This window comes from Tamandua tetradactyla, chromosome X, assembly GCF_023851605.1.
Source record: "Tamandua tetradactyla isolate mTamTet1 chromosome X, mTamTet1.pri, whole genome shotgun sequence".
NCBI classification, from domain to species: Eukaryota; Metazoa; Chordata; class Mammalia; order Pilosa; family Myrmecophagidae; genus Tamandua; species Tamandua tetradactyla.
In genome coordinates this window covers 160269742-160286983 of record NC_135353.1, presented here as the reverse complement: position 1 = coordinate 160286983, position 17242 = coordinate 160269742, and the positions used below count along the sequence as shown (strand labels likewise).

At 32.2% G+C, this 17242-nt stretch overlaps 1 protein-coding gene across 5 annotated transcripts in view; it reads right to left on the bottom strand.

Annotated features, from left to right (window-relative positions):
* FANCB (FA complementation group B) overlaps positions 1–17242 on the bottom strand; it is a 62638-nt gene that overhangs the window by 32381 nt on the left and 13015 nt on the right. For all 5 annotated transcript variants that reach the window (XM_077146698.1, XM_077146699.1, XM_077146700.1 and 2 more), the window contains 4 exons: positions 16945–17037; positions 7249–7380; positions 4393–4556; positions 24–454 (listed from right to left, as the gene is read on the bottom strand). In XM_077146698.1, the coding sequence (XP_077002813.1) occupies positions 24–454; positions 4393–4556; positions 7249–7380; positions 16945–17037 (820 nt within the window). The remainder of the gene's footprint in view (positions 1–23; positions 455–4392; positions 4557–7248; positions 7381–16944; positions 17038–17242) is intronic.

Here is a 17242-nt window from a genome sequence, read left to right as displayed (position 1 = left end):
TAAAAAGTACCAACAAAAATTACCTAAAGCTTTATTCTTTGGAAACGTTACTATGTATTTTCCTCTTGAAATATCTTCTAGACTTAAGCAAAGTCTGCCACAAGGAATATAATGATCTTCGGAGTGGTTACCATTTTTTCTCTCTCTAATTTGTAGCAGTACAATGCAACAAAAATTACTGAGTGCTAAAAGCGGTGAAAGAGATGTTACAGCAGTAATTATTTGTACACAGTCTTTCTTAGATAGTTGTTCACGAACATAACTTTTCTCTTCCTTGCTATAAAGGGTCAACTTTATCCTTTTTGCCTCTGATTCTCTTTCATATGACATAGAGGGTGGTGCTCGGAAAGAATCCATGCCCAACTTAATCATCCTATTTTCACACTTAATTAGCAGAAAGCTGGAGCTACAGGTATGATCCAGTAACAATGATAAAGCCATATCATTCAGGGACCTGAAAAACAACCATAAAGTTTGGTTAAAGTCTGAAAGCTCATTCTCTCAAATCAGATGACTACATGCCATATGAACAAAATTTTTTTCATTCTTTCCTTTCCAAGGAAACATTATTTCAAATATAAAAATAGAGGAGAAAATTAAGAGTAAAAACCAGACATATTTTTAAAATCCAGTAACAGCACTTTTCTTAAAATAGGCAAGCAAAACCAAGGTAAATATGCTGAAAGTAATTTCCCCGGCTTTGAACTGGAAAAAAAATTTTTTAAAGATGAATAAATGGTAAAATAATGCCTGGATTTTATTTTTGAGGTAGGTATCTTTTTCACTTCTTAAATAAGAAAAAGAAAACTACTCATTTTTTAAAAGTTAATTTTGGTAATGATTTAGAATGCAAATGCCTTAAAGTAAAAATTGTATTTTTATACTCTAGTAAATAACTTGAATAAAATCTGCTTTTTAATGCAGAACACTGTTTATCCCTTAGAAATTCTTTCCAGGTTTACATTTCTAACGAGTTACAAATATGACTCAGACTTACTTTAGCACATTCCAACATTGCCAAAGCTTATCAAGTAACAATGGATGAAAATGGTGACAAAGCCACAAAGAGAAGACTTTACACAGAAGAATTTCATAGTACATAACTAGTGGGTTGTACCCTAAGGATAAAAAAGAACCTCAAAAGAATCTTAATTTATAGTAATTATATTTTTGGTTATCTTATTCTGGGAATATTGCATCTATATTGCAGGATGACACAAATAAGTAGTAATGCTGGGGCAATTGAGAAATAGGATTTTCAGCATGGGAGAAGAGAAATAAAAATGCAAAATTGCTGAGGTTAAGTTAAAACGTTGAAGTATGGAGTATGAATTGGAAGTATCAGTATGGACTCATGCTGTATTTTATCTCTAAAAAGACAAAGCAAAAACAAACCTAATCAAACAAAAACCATATTTCCTATCTCTGACTACCACAAAGTAATGGGTACTCAGGAGCAATGAGCCCCTTTTGTGGTCAGATTTTGGTTTCTAAATTACAAACTATATATGAAGGCAACTAAATAATTGATAAGCAGCTTCTTTTTATAGAAGTATTCCAGTTAATAAACAAACGAGTAATAACACAATTAGAATATCACTACTTTACAAATCCTAATGAAACGATGGAATAAAGCAATGACCATCAATAGCTGCTAATATCACAAAATGAAAATGATCAGAACTTTTATGCCTCCTGATAGAAGAATACAACTATTTCTGTCAAAAAAAAATAAATTCAAACAGTAATCTGATCCAGCCTCTAGATCTAACTACCATTTTAAAGGAAATAGAAAAGACAGAGAAACATGCTGAACAATATCACAGGATGAAATCAGCAAAATCCAATGCTGTACTTAACAGGCAAATTGCCTACTTTCTTCAAAAAATACAATACAAGGTAAAAAAAAAAAAAAGGCATGACGGTGGAACCTACAGATTATAGGGAATGATGAGATATCAATCAAATCCAATTCATAGACCTTATTTGGATAATGATTTGAAGAAATCATTTTAAATATTATAGGACAACTGGGAAATTTGAACACTTACTGGGGGAATTATGATTAATTTTGGGAGGGTGATAATATAATTTTTCTTAAGTTCTTACATGTATATATATATATATAGTTGCAGATGAAATAATATGATAATTTTGAGCACCTTAAAAATATTTGGGAAGGTGAAGAGTGCTAGAGGTATAGAATAAACAAGATTAGCAATGAGTTGAAAATTTCTGGTGGTCATTGATGAATATATGGGGGTCACCATACTATTCTCTTTTTATGTTTGAAATTTTCTATATATAAAGTTTTTTTATAAGCAACCCTGTTTAGTATATTAAGGAAATAAAAGATAAAGATGGAAAATATGAAACTATAAAAACTGACCATGCAGATTTTAAAAAAAGAACCAAATAAAATTTAAGATAATTGCAAATAAGATCAAAAATCAGAAACTTAATCACTAGATTATATAGCTGAATAGACAGAACTGAAGATAAAAATACAGAATGTAGATGTGAAGAAATTATCTAGAATTCAGCACAAAGAGACAAATGGAAAATACGGGAGCGAGTTTAGAGACTTGAGCACAGAATGAGGTCTAACATCAGATTAATTGGAGTTCCACGAGAAGACAGACACTAGAAAAATGGGGATACATCAATATTCGAAGAGAAGAAAATTAAGAGTTTTTTTGAACTGCTGAAAACAAATAAATTCTTAGAGCCAAAAAGCTCAACAACCTGAAGGAAAATAAAAAAGAAATCCAACATGCCATGGTGAAATGGTTAGAAAAGGAATAACAGAATAAGCTCAAAGAAAGAAGAAAATAATAAATAAAGGGTCAGAAATTAATAAAAGAAAACAAATACACAGTTGAGAATGAACAAAAAAGTTGATTATTTGGAAGAATGGATGAACTTCTGGCGAGATTAAAAGAGAGACACAAATAAGATTTGGAATGAAAAGATATTGACAATTAATTACTGAAAAGGTGAGATGCTATATACCTAAAGTGGACCTTATGAACAACTTTATGCCTATAAATATGGAGACTTAGGTGAAATAGATAAATTATCAGAAAAACATAAACAAAATGCATTTAAGAAGAAATAAAAATCTGAATAATCCTATAACTGTTAGAGAAAGCGAATCAGTGTTAAAAATCATCTTAGAAAATGCCAGAACTTAACTACTTCCCAAGTATACTGAGTACAACCAAAAATCAAAGAACCGAAAATTACAAATTTACACAAACCATTTCAGAATAAGTAAAAAAGAAATACTCCCCAATTCATTTATAAACTATGGTAGCCTTGAATCCGGGCAACTATTGTTCAGAAAAAACTTCAAGCCAATTTCACTCATGAACACAGATACAAATACCCTTAACCAGATATTAGCAAACTTAATCCAGCAATGTACCAAAAAAGATATGACAAATTTGGGTTTATCTCCAGAACACAAGACTGGTTTTATAATCAATAATTAATATAATTCACCACATTAAAAAAAAAGGAGGAAAACCATATAGTCAACCAGACCAAAATAGCTTAGAAATTCACTGAAACATAAGAATAAATACACATTTCAAAAATGATTCTGGATCCACTAGAAAAGGAGTCTGGGTCCTATGTTAAGCTACTCTAGAATTCTAATTGCCATCCTCTCTCAAACCATTACAAGGTACTGTCTGGTTTCTCTCTGATTGTGTATTTGTGGTTCAAATGTGGTTAATATAATGCCTGCATTGGGGGGCAGCAAATATTTTAGTTAAGTAGCTCATTGCTGGGCTATAGACAGTATACACAATACTTCTTAGCCATGGTCAAACACTGAAAAGAGAAAGTGCCCTATTAGCAGAGTGAGACATCTTGTTATTTTACTAAATTTTCATCATTCCACTTTAGTCAATAGTTTGTAAATGTTTCTCACACTTCTAAAAGTCCTGATAAGAAAGTTTTGCATGTTATTTAAATACCTGTACCCTCAGACTACAGCAACTCAAACAGATCTGTGTAAAACAGATATTTCCAGAGCTGCACCAGCCAGTACAGTAGCCACTAGACACGTGTCGCTATTGAGCGCTGGAAATGTGGCCAGTACAATATGAGATGTGCTGTACATGTAAAATATACACCATATTTTAAAAACCTGATATGCAAACATAAATGTAAAATATAAGTTTTTACACTACATGTTGAAATGATAATGTTTTGCATATATTGAGTTAAGTGAAATATACCATTAAAGTTAATTTTACCTGCTTTTATTTACATTTTTAACATGGCTGCTGGAATATTTAAAATTGCACTATGGCTTGCATTATATTTCTCTGGGGGAGCTCTGTTTTAGACTGTCAAGATAGTGTTATGTTAGAATTTACTTACGGTTCCAAAGAAGATGTGGTTTTCACTCCAACAACCAAGCTATCATCCATTACACGATACCACATCTCCTCTATTAGATGCTCTGGATTTTGAAAATTATCTAAGTTTTCATCAAAGGTATGGGCAGGATTTTCTTTTTGACCACAAAGAAGAACAAGTCCTTCCTTACAGAAAAACATGTTAATGTAACCAATTATTAAAAATGGATCAAATGTAGCAAAACTAAGAAAAATAATGTAAATCAGCTTTTGGCCAGACCTTATGGCCAGAACATTTTAAATAAATTCTAGATATGTAACAGATTAAACATAATTCACTAAAATAAAATTTATAAAACATACATAATAAACTAAAACTATCCACTTAGAATTATGGTATGACTGGAACAAGATGGGTATACAACAGACAGTAAGCAGGAATTATCAACTTGGAATCCATTTTGAAAAGTAACCTGATAATATGTACCCCAGGTATACTGAGAACAACCCAATCTTTAAATATTTTCAACAATATAATTAAGTTTCATCAGTAACTTGCCTTAAACCTATAACTGCAAACTTTTTAAATTTTTATTTTTAATTCCATTTACCATTTTTAAAAATTTTTTATTGTAAAAAATAACATACATACAAAAAAGCAATAAATTTCAAAGCACATTACAATAATTAGCTATAGAACAGATTTCAGAGTCTGATATGGGTTACACTTCTACAATTTTAGGTTTTTCCTTCTGGCTGTTCCAAGGCACTGGAGACTAAAAGAAATATTATAATGATTCAGGAACCATACTCATTTGTTAAATCCTATCTTCTCTTTTATAACTCTACCTTCTCCTGTGATCTTTTTTTAAAATTATTTATTGACATTTATTATATATTCACACACCATGTAATCATCCAAAGCGTACAATCAATGGTTCACAATATCATCATATAGCTATTCATTTATCATCACAATCTGCTTTTCTTTATTTGTGAAAAATAACATATATACAAAAAAGCAATAAATTTCAAAGCACATCACAACAATCAGTGGTAGAACAGATTTCAGAGTTTGGTATGGACTACAATTCCACAATTTTAGGTTTTTATTTCTAGCTGCTTTAAGATATTGGAGACTAAAAGAAATATCAATATAATGATTCAGCAATCATACTCATTTGTATATCTGTGAACTTTTATGTGCATAAAACTGATTAAACTGTCTTTGAGCTGCTTTATAAGTTACAGCTAAAATGTTAAAGTCCAGACCCTACTCACTCACTTCCACACACTTAAGGATAGACAACAGAAATAGCAGTAGTTGTAGTAGAAGTAACAGCAGCAACAACAAAAATAGTAGTAGTAATGATGTACAACCCTTCCTGAGTGCTTACTATATGCTAGGCACTGCTCTAAATGCCATTCCAATATCAATTCTCTTAACCCTCACAATAACCCTAGTACCCTAGGTCAGTACTATTATTATCTACATTTTACAGATAGGAAAATGAGGCACAGGGAGGTTAAATAACTTGCCCAAATTCACACATTAACAAGTGGCAGAGTTGGAATTTGAACTGAAGCAGACTGGTTCCAGAACCCATACACTATTCTTTAACTACTACTCTCTACTGTTCCTCTATGTACTAATTACTGAAAAAAGCCATAAACACTTACATATGGTATACTAAACATGTCCTAGGAATTTGATGCCTCTGCCAGTAGCTGTGAGATTTAAGGTAAGCTCATCTGAAATCTGGGGAAATTTTTAACTACCTGCCATGGTTGGGTTTTTTTTCTATTTTTTTTTTGTCATGGTTATTTTTTAAATTAACTGAGAAAACAATGTAAAGGGGCTAGAAATAATACCTTGCACACAGTGATTTCAATACATTACTTTTTCCTTCCCCTTTCTAATAATGGCAAAACTGTGGGGGTGAAATGGGGGTAGGGAAATGGGAAGACCTTAACATTGATCTTTTGGAAGTTTCCCAGGAAGTTAGAATAGTAACACAGAAATGCCACCTGATGTGCTTTGATTATACTTTTTACATTAGTAGATTATCTATCAAAACTCTCATATTGTTAAGACTGAAATACACACACAAGACTTAGAAAATACAAGAATGATTAGGCTTAAAGAAGTCAGACCTAGGCACTAAGTGACTTGAGGAAATAAAGTGGAACATTAAGTTTCTCCATGTTCAGCTTTTCTTGATTTATTTGTAATTTTGCTATGTTGTGTCTTTCTCTGTATGGAACTACTACATATAAATGCTACTTTTTATAAAGTCTGGGCATTTTTGCTAACTTTCTACATTGCTGAACTAAGCATAGCAATTTAAAGATATTCACTTCAGCGATATATTCTTAGAAATTGAACAATACAACAGACTAAAAGGACAATTTTATACATTGACAAAATTACGTCATCATCAAGACAAAGTTAAATAATTAGCTCAGTATATTCTATTTAAGAAGTCAGGAAATATTTAATTCATTTAGGAGTAATTTCTATCCCAACCATATAAATAAAAAAGATTTAAAAAGGTTTTTTGTATATATGTTATTTTTCACGAAAAAAGAAGAAAAATTTAGTAGTTAAAAATTTAATAGTTAAATCCTTTTAAACAAAAGGACTAGTTTCCCAATGTTCCCTATAACTGAGATTTTAGTATCTTAACAAATTGTCTGCAATTTGGAAAAATACTGGTTCCTTAATCAAATACTATTCAAGGACACAAAAGCCTACCATTATAATCCCTGCCACTCTTTTTCTACAGCCACTGAGCAACATTTTCTAATATATTCAATATTCCAATTTAAACAACTCTCAATTCATTAAATGCTAAAATGGTCACTTGATTAATTTTACCTCCTCTCCACTTGATATAGTAGTATCATATTTCCCTTGAACCAGGTTCATTAAAGCTTTGTAAGATTTTGAAATAACTTTTTCCTTAAGCAAGAGGTGCTTCCGAACTTCCCAAACAGAAGTCAAACCAATCTGTAACGTAGAAAGAAAAAAAGTTGCTAGAGACATCATTTCAAATGAGAATTGTCAAACCATTAATTCATGAAGTACTTTCTCTTAATGTGGTGTATTATTTTTCTATAGAAAAGCTGAATTCTCTGCCTCTCATAGCAAAATTGTTTGATTTATAAATTTTAAGCTTCTAATTACAAATATACTTTTTTCTTCCCCAAATTAATAATATAGTAAAAAGCTCTTCGTAATATGGTTTACAAATTGAACTGAAAGAATTCCAATGTATTAGCATAACTTTAATCACCAAATTAAGTAACTATCAACCAGAATAAAAATCAAGGCTTACCAATACTCTCATCTCCAACAAGAGTTTTTCTAGTTGTTTAAATAATTTCTGTTTCAAAAGCAAAATATTCACAAAAGCAAAGATATCACAATGAAGAGAAAACATCACTTCGAATTCATATACTGTCTGAATGCCTTTATAGCAAAATATTAAAGATAATATGTAACAGCCCCCAAATTGTCGTAACTTTATTTTTGTGTTAATAACCTCAGTGCTATGGTCAACTCAACTGCTGAAAAAGGATATAATTTGGCTGAGAACTGGACATAAAGTAATCCATTCCTTATTTATTAAACCAGATAAGTAGATTTCAGCATTAAGGATGAAATACTGATGAAATATATTTTGCTACTGAAAATTTAAAAAGTCACATCAGTGCACTGGAAGCTGCTTCATTTCAGATGGACATCCGAGATTGTTTAAGCATTAATTAAGCTTTCAATATAATGTGTTTTTCTATATTTACAAAACAAAACACATTTCTTTTTTGGAGTCCTTACTTTTAAATTAAATTTTTTCTTTTTATCAATGAATAGATGTTGGAAGGTGAAGATTGAATTAGTTGTACATCTGATCTCATTGCACAAAATAAGTAACTAGCTAATGTTCTAAAACTGTGTCTGCTGACCGAGCTCTGTGGGCTCCACAGTACTCACCATCTATCACTCATTCTCTGAGTAGTTTCTGATGTGAAGATAGGAACTGTGCCCATAAGAGATATAGGGTAGGGAGCAGAAGACAGAAATATGTGGGCAGATTGGAATGTGCCCTCAGAAGTTATTATTGGTGTTCTCCTTTCCCTCCTCTCTTCAACCTGCCCCCTCCCCCTACATACACACACACTACAGGCCAAATTGTGAATTACTAGACTATGTAAATGATACATGTTGTGAAAGTTTCATTTTAAAATTATGAAAATAAAATAAGCACATGGTAAGAAATTCAAACAACAGAAAACTAAATCTCATCTTTGTTTCCTAGACCCTTCAATCCCATCTGCACAGCTAACAGATTGTTTGCCCTTTCAGAACTTTTCCATGTACCTGATATGGAATGTTTTCTATTACCTTCAAACAAAAACCAACCCAAAACCAAATACAGGAGCACAATGCACTGCACTGACACTGAACCTTACTTTTTTTTCTTTTTATTGTGATTGCTATCATACATGCAGAAGCATGCTTAACACAAAACACAATTTAAAGACTAATATTGAAGTCAACACCCACATACCTACAACCAAATAAAAAAGCAGCAATCCAGGAGCTACCTGTGGGCCCTCCCCATTACAAATGTCCCTTTATCCCCTAGAGGCAACACAACCCTTCTTTTAGGATAACTTCTTTGACTTCAGATTTTATCACCGTTGCATGAATCCCTAAAGAATATTTTTATGTTTTTTGCATGTGCATTGTTTCTGAACCTTTACTAAATGAATCATTCTGTATATATTAGGTTTTAGTCTTCCATGTCACAAGTAGCTATGGTTTGTTCCTTACATTGCTCTAGGGTATTCCATCATATAAATATACCACAATTTACTTCAACATTCTCCTGCTGATGGACATTTTGGTGATGTCCAGTTTTGGAATACTGCTAACAAGGCTACTATGAGCATTTGTGTACACATGCACAAGTTTCTCTAAGGTTCTTGTATCCCCATTTCCCCTCCAACAAATTTCATGGAAGAACAACAAAATGGACTCTAGTTCTAGCATTCCAAGTCACTTAGGCTCTCTGGCTTCCCATTTGTTTCTTCATGTGTAAAATGGGAGCAGGAGAGCAGACTTGTTCATCTCTACCAGGCTTTCCAATACTTAAAATTTTATTATCCATGTGGAGATATCTATCTGTGGATATCTGAAACAAAATAGATATTCAACTATCTCTTTTCTTTCCACTTTCATTCACCCCTGTCTTTCCTCCCTGTTGTTTCAAACACTTCTTTCACATTTTCCTTCTTTGTCTTTATGCTACTTCTGGATAGTTTTTCTAACATAATTTAGTTAACTAGCTTATTATCTCCTTCATCTCTGAGTCCACTGTTAAACTCATACACTGAGTTTTTATTTCAATGTAGGCCTTCGTTTATAGAAATGCTATTCAGTCATAGCCTATGCATAATTACTCAAGATACCTTGTTTCTTTATGTGCTTGATGATCATTTCTTTGAAAAACTACTTATGAGATTTATTTGAGGCCTAAGATAAATTTGTGTTTCCAGAGAGGATTTTATGTTCATTTTAACTTTAACTTAAATGCATAGCTTGAGATGTTTTGGGACCATCCAGGCAATGTAATTTGAATATCAAATTCTAAGGTTGTTAAGGAATTTTGTCATACTGTAGCTCCATTTAAAGCCAAAGCAACTTTCCTTATAGCCTCCTTGGGCTTGTGTATGTGTATGATTGTGGAGGGGAGGGGGCTGTTTCTGACTCACCCTCACCCACTAGGGTCCCAGCTTTATGAAAGAGGAGACCCCTATCGACCTTTCCAACTTGGGTAGGCTCCAGATTTAGTCTTCTGTACTTATGACCCTCAAAACCAAGAAAGCTGCAGCTCAAATCTGAGGGTTTAGCAAATGCTCCCATGTGCTTGCTGTATGTGGCTATAGCACCCTCAAATCTCAGTTACAACCTGATAATTTATTATTATTTTGTCAGCTTTTTAAAGCTTTACAGAAGATTTAAAAGATATTTTAGCTATCTCTTAAAGTTGTTTTTATCAAGAATGGTGGTTAAAATAAATTTGGTGACATATTACCAAAAGTGGGATTCCTGAAATTCATGCTTTCATAAATTAAACTATTTTGGCAAAATTTCTAAATCAGTATAATAATATGCCTCATTTTTTTGATAGCTACAAAGGATTCCATGGTTCAAGTATATTACAATTTATTTACCATTCTCCTAACGATGGATATTTAGATTTTAGCCAATTTTTGTTGTTTACTACAATAAATATTCTTATAAAATTATGTTTGCATACATGTGGAAGTACAGCTTTAGAACAGATTTCTAGATGCAGCATTCCAAGAGTAAACGGGTATGTGGAATTCATAATTTAATAACTATAACAAGTTTCCTTCTAAAAAGCCTTGGTCAATTTACATTCCCAACAATACTATATGAGAATGCATATTTATATTAAGGAAATTAATACCTTGTCTATATTATATATATATTTTCCCCACAATTTGTCTTTTTATATTTCTTACTTTGTTCAGGATACAAAAGTTTTAGTATAGGACTCTTTCCCTTCACGGAATTATATCTATTATAACCTTTTACTTATTTATGGTTCACATTCATATCTAATGTGTTCAATAAGCATCTAGCAAATTCACCCTAATAAGTAAACTAGCTGTAAAATAATTTTAGAAGTTTCAAAAAGGGCCTAAAACATTTGGTTTTACTTTAAAAATGGAAAATGTAAGTTTATTGTTTCAATTATTCAAATTATTTAAATATTTCTTATTTCTGATGTTTCAAATACATAGCAGCTAAAACAGACTCTACATAATTAAACCATTAAATCATAGATGAATGCTCTATAAAAACTTCAAGTTTTATTTTAATTAGCCTTGTTAAATAATCAAATTATTTCCTTTTATATACCTGATAAAATTAATTCGAAAAACTTTCATTATATATCACCAACTTTAAAAGTTTTATGATTTTTCTAAAACTAAAACCTACATTTGTGTGGTGAATAATTTTAAAGAATTCATCTCAAAAAACAATGAACTTGTGTGGAAAATCTAAAATTTAATCCTCTACACAAAGGAAAAAGTGGACTTTCACCTACCCCACCTTCCTTTACCAGTAGAATATTTCTAAATACTATCTTTTCCCCTTGCATTTCAGAGACATAAGCTCTATGGAGATTGTTTCATCACTCTTTTTAAAAAATACAATATAAAAACATAAACTATATTACCAAATCCAAGGTAAACATTCTAGATAGAGGATAATATTAAAAACAATAAGTGTATGCATTTTATACCTGCATATTAATAGTTAATTCTTTTGTTCCTACTCCCAACAATTAGAGAGAGAGAGATCTTCAATATCTACGATATACTGTTAAAATGAGAATGGAAAAAAAGTAGGCTATACTTCTAGGAAACTACCCTGAAGATATACCTTGACAAAAAGAAAGCAAGATATGCACAGGCTATTCAGTGCAACATTATTTGAAACAGCAGAAGACTGGAAACAACCGGCATCACCACCAAGGAGGATGGCTGAATAAACTAGGGTGCATCCACCTAATGAACTATAATGCAGCTGCAAAAAGGAGTTAAGACAGATCTCCATGTACTAATTTGGATTCACAGCCAGGATACCTCACATGTGAAAAAAATTTATGTATATGACATATATGTGTATGTATAAATATGCATACACACTTTCTTCTACAGAAAGAAAAACTGAAAAGAATAAACCAGAATGTAACAGAAATGGTTATGTGTGGCAGATGGGGGGATGGGATGGAGATAGAAGTGAGGCTTCTCTGCATTTATCTTCCTTTCTTTTATAGTTTTGACTTTTTAACCATGAAAAGGTTCAAATATTCAAAAAAAAAAGGAAGAAAGAAAAATAAAACAGGAAAAATTCCTCAACATTAAAAATAGACAAATGAACTCATGTGAATATAAAACTGGTAGCATAACATCGAGAAAATAATTATATGAGCACATATTCTGCTAAAGAGATGCAACCCTGACAGTATAGCCTAAGGGCCAAAGGACTGAAAAGAAATATCAAACTTCACTCAAGTTGTCTTTATTTGCTAGGAGTAATTTTTGTGTTGCAACTGTGAAACTATTTTATGCATATTTTTAAAGAGATATGGATATAAAATAAAACAGAATATACATCATAATATTAAATTTGAAATAGAAATGTCGATATAACTTTTTTTCTTTAATATCCTCACTGCATTGAAAGGGCCTAGAAACAAAGAGAACACTAAGCACACACATTTTGTTTTTTAAATACCATTTCCACTAAAAGGAACTGGGGATACTTAAAGAAACAGCCAATTTCAAGTCTGGTGAAGGGAAAGTACAAGTGAAGCTGAGACATTTTTGTCATGATACGAAGGCAGAGTTCAAAGACTAACACAGAAACCACCTTGACCAGGTTCTCCCAGGTCACATTTGGGTTTATATAAGCATTACAAAGGAGTGTAACTGATGGTTAAGTATTGAACAAATAAAAAATCCAAGATGTCAGAGCGACAAGAGTAAAAGTGAGAGGCCAAAAAGTCTCAGTTTCAAGAGATTATATTACATCAAGTCCTTCTCTGACAATTAAAGGGAAAGAATTACATATTTACCCTCCTTTTGGGGAAGAACTATTTTTCATCCTCAGTTGATGAAGGAAAGTTCTTCTTTACAGAAAAAAAAACCTAGCTAATTAATATAGAAGGAATGAGACTTAGAAAATTACTATTTACCAATCTTCACTGAAATACTGATTTAGGCAAAGTTCATTAACAAAAACTATATTGTTAGAAAACATAATATTCACATGGTGCCAAACTATTATCTCAACAGATTAACTGCTAATTGGAAATGGAAGACGATACCTTTCCTGTGGAGAGATGTGGGATAGTCACCCTTAATCAGGTGATCAAATTTGTATAACCAATAATGGGACACACTGACATTATGTGTTTCCTGATAGGATGCAACATGAAAGGTATCACCTAGGAAGTAAGCTTGCCAAAAAGTGTTTGCTAAAATCTAACCAAGCCTTTAGCCTCAACTTCCAGGTTAGAAGAAATTTAGAGGACAGAGCAAGTATCAGCAAACTATAGCCTGTGGACCACATCCAGACCACCACCTGTTTACATGAATAAACTTTTATTACAACAGAGCCATGCTGACAGGCGGGCCACAGTGGCTCAGCAGGCAAGAATGCTTGCCTGCCATGCCAGAGGACCTGGGTTCGATTCCCGGGGCCTGCCCATGTAAAAAAAAAAAAAAACAGAGCCATGCTCACTTGTTTACATATTATCTATGGCTGCATTTGCACTACAAGGGCAGAATTGAGTAGTTGCCAGAGACCACAGGACCCAAAAAGCACAAATATCTACTATTTTGCCCATCGCAGAAAAGTTCAGAGACCCCCCTAGGATAGATGAAAAAGTTTAAAGGTGAAACAGACAAATCCCAAAGGAGAAATAACTGGCTTGGCCTCTTTAACAGGATCATTACAAAAAAGGGGTGAAGGTAGGGGGAGGTGACATTATTCCAGATAAAAAGACCAAAGAGATATAATAATAATCAAGTGCAAATATAAACTTTGATTGGATCCTGACAAAACAGTTATATAAAAACATTTTTTACATGATAGTTGAAGACATTTGCATATGGACTAGTTAGAAATAAGTTACAAAATTAAAGAACAGATTAGTCTCAGCGTCTAAGTTCCAGCAATAACGCTTCAAAATATAAAAATGTGCAGGTTTCAACAAAACATACAAAGAAACAGAAATCATGGCCTAGGCAAAGGAAAAGATTAAAACATTTGAAACCAACAATGAGGAGAACCAGACTTGGGACTTGGCAGAGAAAGATTTTTAAATATGCTCAAAGAGTTAAATGAAGATATAGACAAAGAACTACAGGAAATCAGGAAACCAAGAGAAGAATACAAAGATATATCAGCAGAGAAGCAGAAATCATGAAAAGGAACCAAATAGAACTGAATACCACAGTAACAGAAATTAAAATTCCCTAGAATGGTTCAAGAGAGGAAAAAATCAGTGAACTTGAAGATAAGATATTTGAAATCATCCAGTTTAAAGAGCAGAAGGAAGAAAAGAATGAAGAAAAGTGAAGAGAGACTGAGAAATCTGTGGGATACTATCAAGCGTACCTGTATACACTTTGTGGGAGTCCCACAAAGAAATGAAAATGAAAAAGGGGCAGAAAGAATATTCAAAGAAATAATGGCTGAAACCTTCCCAAATTTAATGAAAGACATGAATATACACATCCAAGACTCTCAAGAACATCCAAACCAGATAAACCCAAATAGACCCATGCTGCAGCATATTATAATCAACCTCTGTTAAATGCCAAAGAAAGAGAGACAATTCTGTAAACTGCAAGAGGGAAGCAATATGTCAGTTATAAGGGAGCATCGGTGGAAACTTCTCATTGTAACTCTGGAGGCAAGAAGACAGTGGGATGACATATTTAAAGTGCTGGAAGCAAAAAAACTGCTAACCAAGATTCTATATCCAGCAAAATTTTATTCTAAAAATGAGGGACAGATGAAGACATTCCCAGATAAACAAAAGTTGAGGGACTTTACCACCACCAGACTGGCCCTAGAAGAAATACTAAAGAGGTTCTGCAGGCTGAAAGTAAAGGATAACAGACAATAGATCAAAGCTTCATGAAGAAATAAAGATCTCTGGTAAAGATAATAACATGGGTAAATGTAAATGCCAGTACTATTGTGTTTTGTTTTATAACTCCACTTTTACTTCCTACAGGATTTAAAAGGAAAATACATAAAATATAATCATAAAATCAGGAGTTTGGGACTCATAATGTACAAACTTGTAATTTGTGACAAGAATTACAGGAAGGTGAGAGTACAGAGAAGCAAAAGAACATAGTTTGTGTATAATGTTGAAGTTAAGTTGGTATCAAAGGAAACAAGATTGATATAGATTTAGAATGTTAAATTTAAGCATCATGGTAATTATCATGAAAATACTGGCAAATATGTAAGCTCATAGAGACAGAAAGTAGAGTACAGGTTGCCAGGGGCAGGGAGCAAAAAGAATGGGGAGTCAATGTATAACGGTTGTAGGGTTTTTCTTTGGGGAGAGGGGAAATTTTTAGTAATGGAAGGTGGTGAGGGTGCCGCAATACTGTCAATGTGCTTAATCCCATTGAATGATATGCTTGGAAGTAATTGATACAGGTTTACAAGTTTATGTCCTATACATGTTGCCACAATTTAAAAAAAAGGATAGACAGAATAACTAAAGAGACAATGATGATGAAATGTAATACATGATCCTGCATGAGATCTAGCAAGTGAGGAGAAAAGGCTTAAAAGGACTTTATTAGGACATATGAAGAAATTTGAGTATAGACTTCATTTCACATCAACAGTTTATTTCCTAAATTTGGTAATTGCCTTAATGTGGTTATATAAGTGTATACCTTTGTTCACAGGAAAAGATGATGTCAGATTAAGTGTACACAAAACATGATGCATATAACCTACATTCAAGTGCACAGAAAATAGATTGATAAATAGGTGGATGGATAGACAGATAGATGGATATATAAAATGATAGGGCAAATGAAACAAAATGTTAGAATTGCTGGATCTGGGTATCTGGGATGCAGGGAATGTTGGCATTTTCTTTACGGGGTTTGCATTACTTTTATATCTCTCCTGTAAGTTTGAAAGTATTTCAAAATGAAAAGTTTTTTAGAAGTGCACACACACACACGAGGCAAATATGATTTTTTTTTACATATGTCAAACTACATATGGACTATACAGATAATCACTGTATATTCTTGACTTCTGTGTATATTTGGAGAATTTTTAATTTTCAAAAGATATGTAACCCAAAAAAGCATTGTATAATTATCTTTTCCTGTAAATTTGCATATATTCCTAAATAAGTTTGCACACATATCCACTCCAAAATGTTAAAACTGGTTATATCTAAGTAGTGGAATAATGTCACTAATTATTTTCCTTTTTAATACTTCTTTGAGGAATCTATTTCACAGTGAGTGTGTATTATCATCACATCTTTGGAAAAAACTCTTTTTTAGAGAGCTTTTATGGAAAGCATGAGGTATACTGTTCAAGTTCAGAATACTTTATGATTCATCATATTTGCTGCCCCTCTATGAGAAATACCTTTTATTGATATTAATCCTCTAGGCCAGAAATGATATATTTTCAAAAGTGAGTTTCTTATTTCTTATCTCATGAAGGATCCTAAATCTATACAATTTTATTATAAAAGAGTATCATTTTTTAGATGATACATTTTTAAATGTTATCACAATAGATCTTACGTACCAAAAAGATAAAGACCCTTTGAAATATCATTGTTTTTTTTCCTAATCACTGAGTTGTTGTTTATACTTTAAGGATCTTTCTATCAATATTCTTTACTTCATTTAGAATAGCACTAATCAAAAAAGGCAAAAGCAAAAAACTAATAAAGACACTAACTTTTAATCTTCTTTCCAAAGCTCGAACCACCAAAGAAAAACTCTCTTGGTTGTCTTCAAATAAAACATCTTCATTGCCACCCAATGTGTTGCTCTAATAAACACAAAAAGGCACTAAAGCTGAAATTTTTAATTAAACAGAAAGTTCATAAGATTAAAAAAATACAATTGAAATTTATCTAATCAAAAGACAGTATTCCATGTTACACACTATTTTATAAAAGGCAAATTACATATTTTCTCCATCATCTTCTAATAACTAGAAAAAAAACTATGATTACTATTACCACCTAATATTT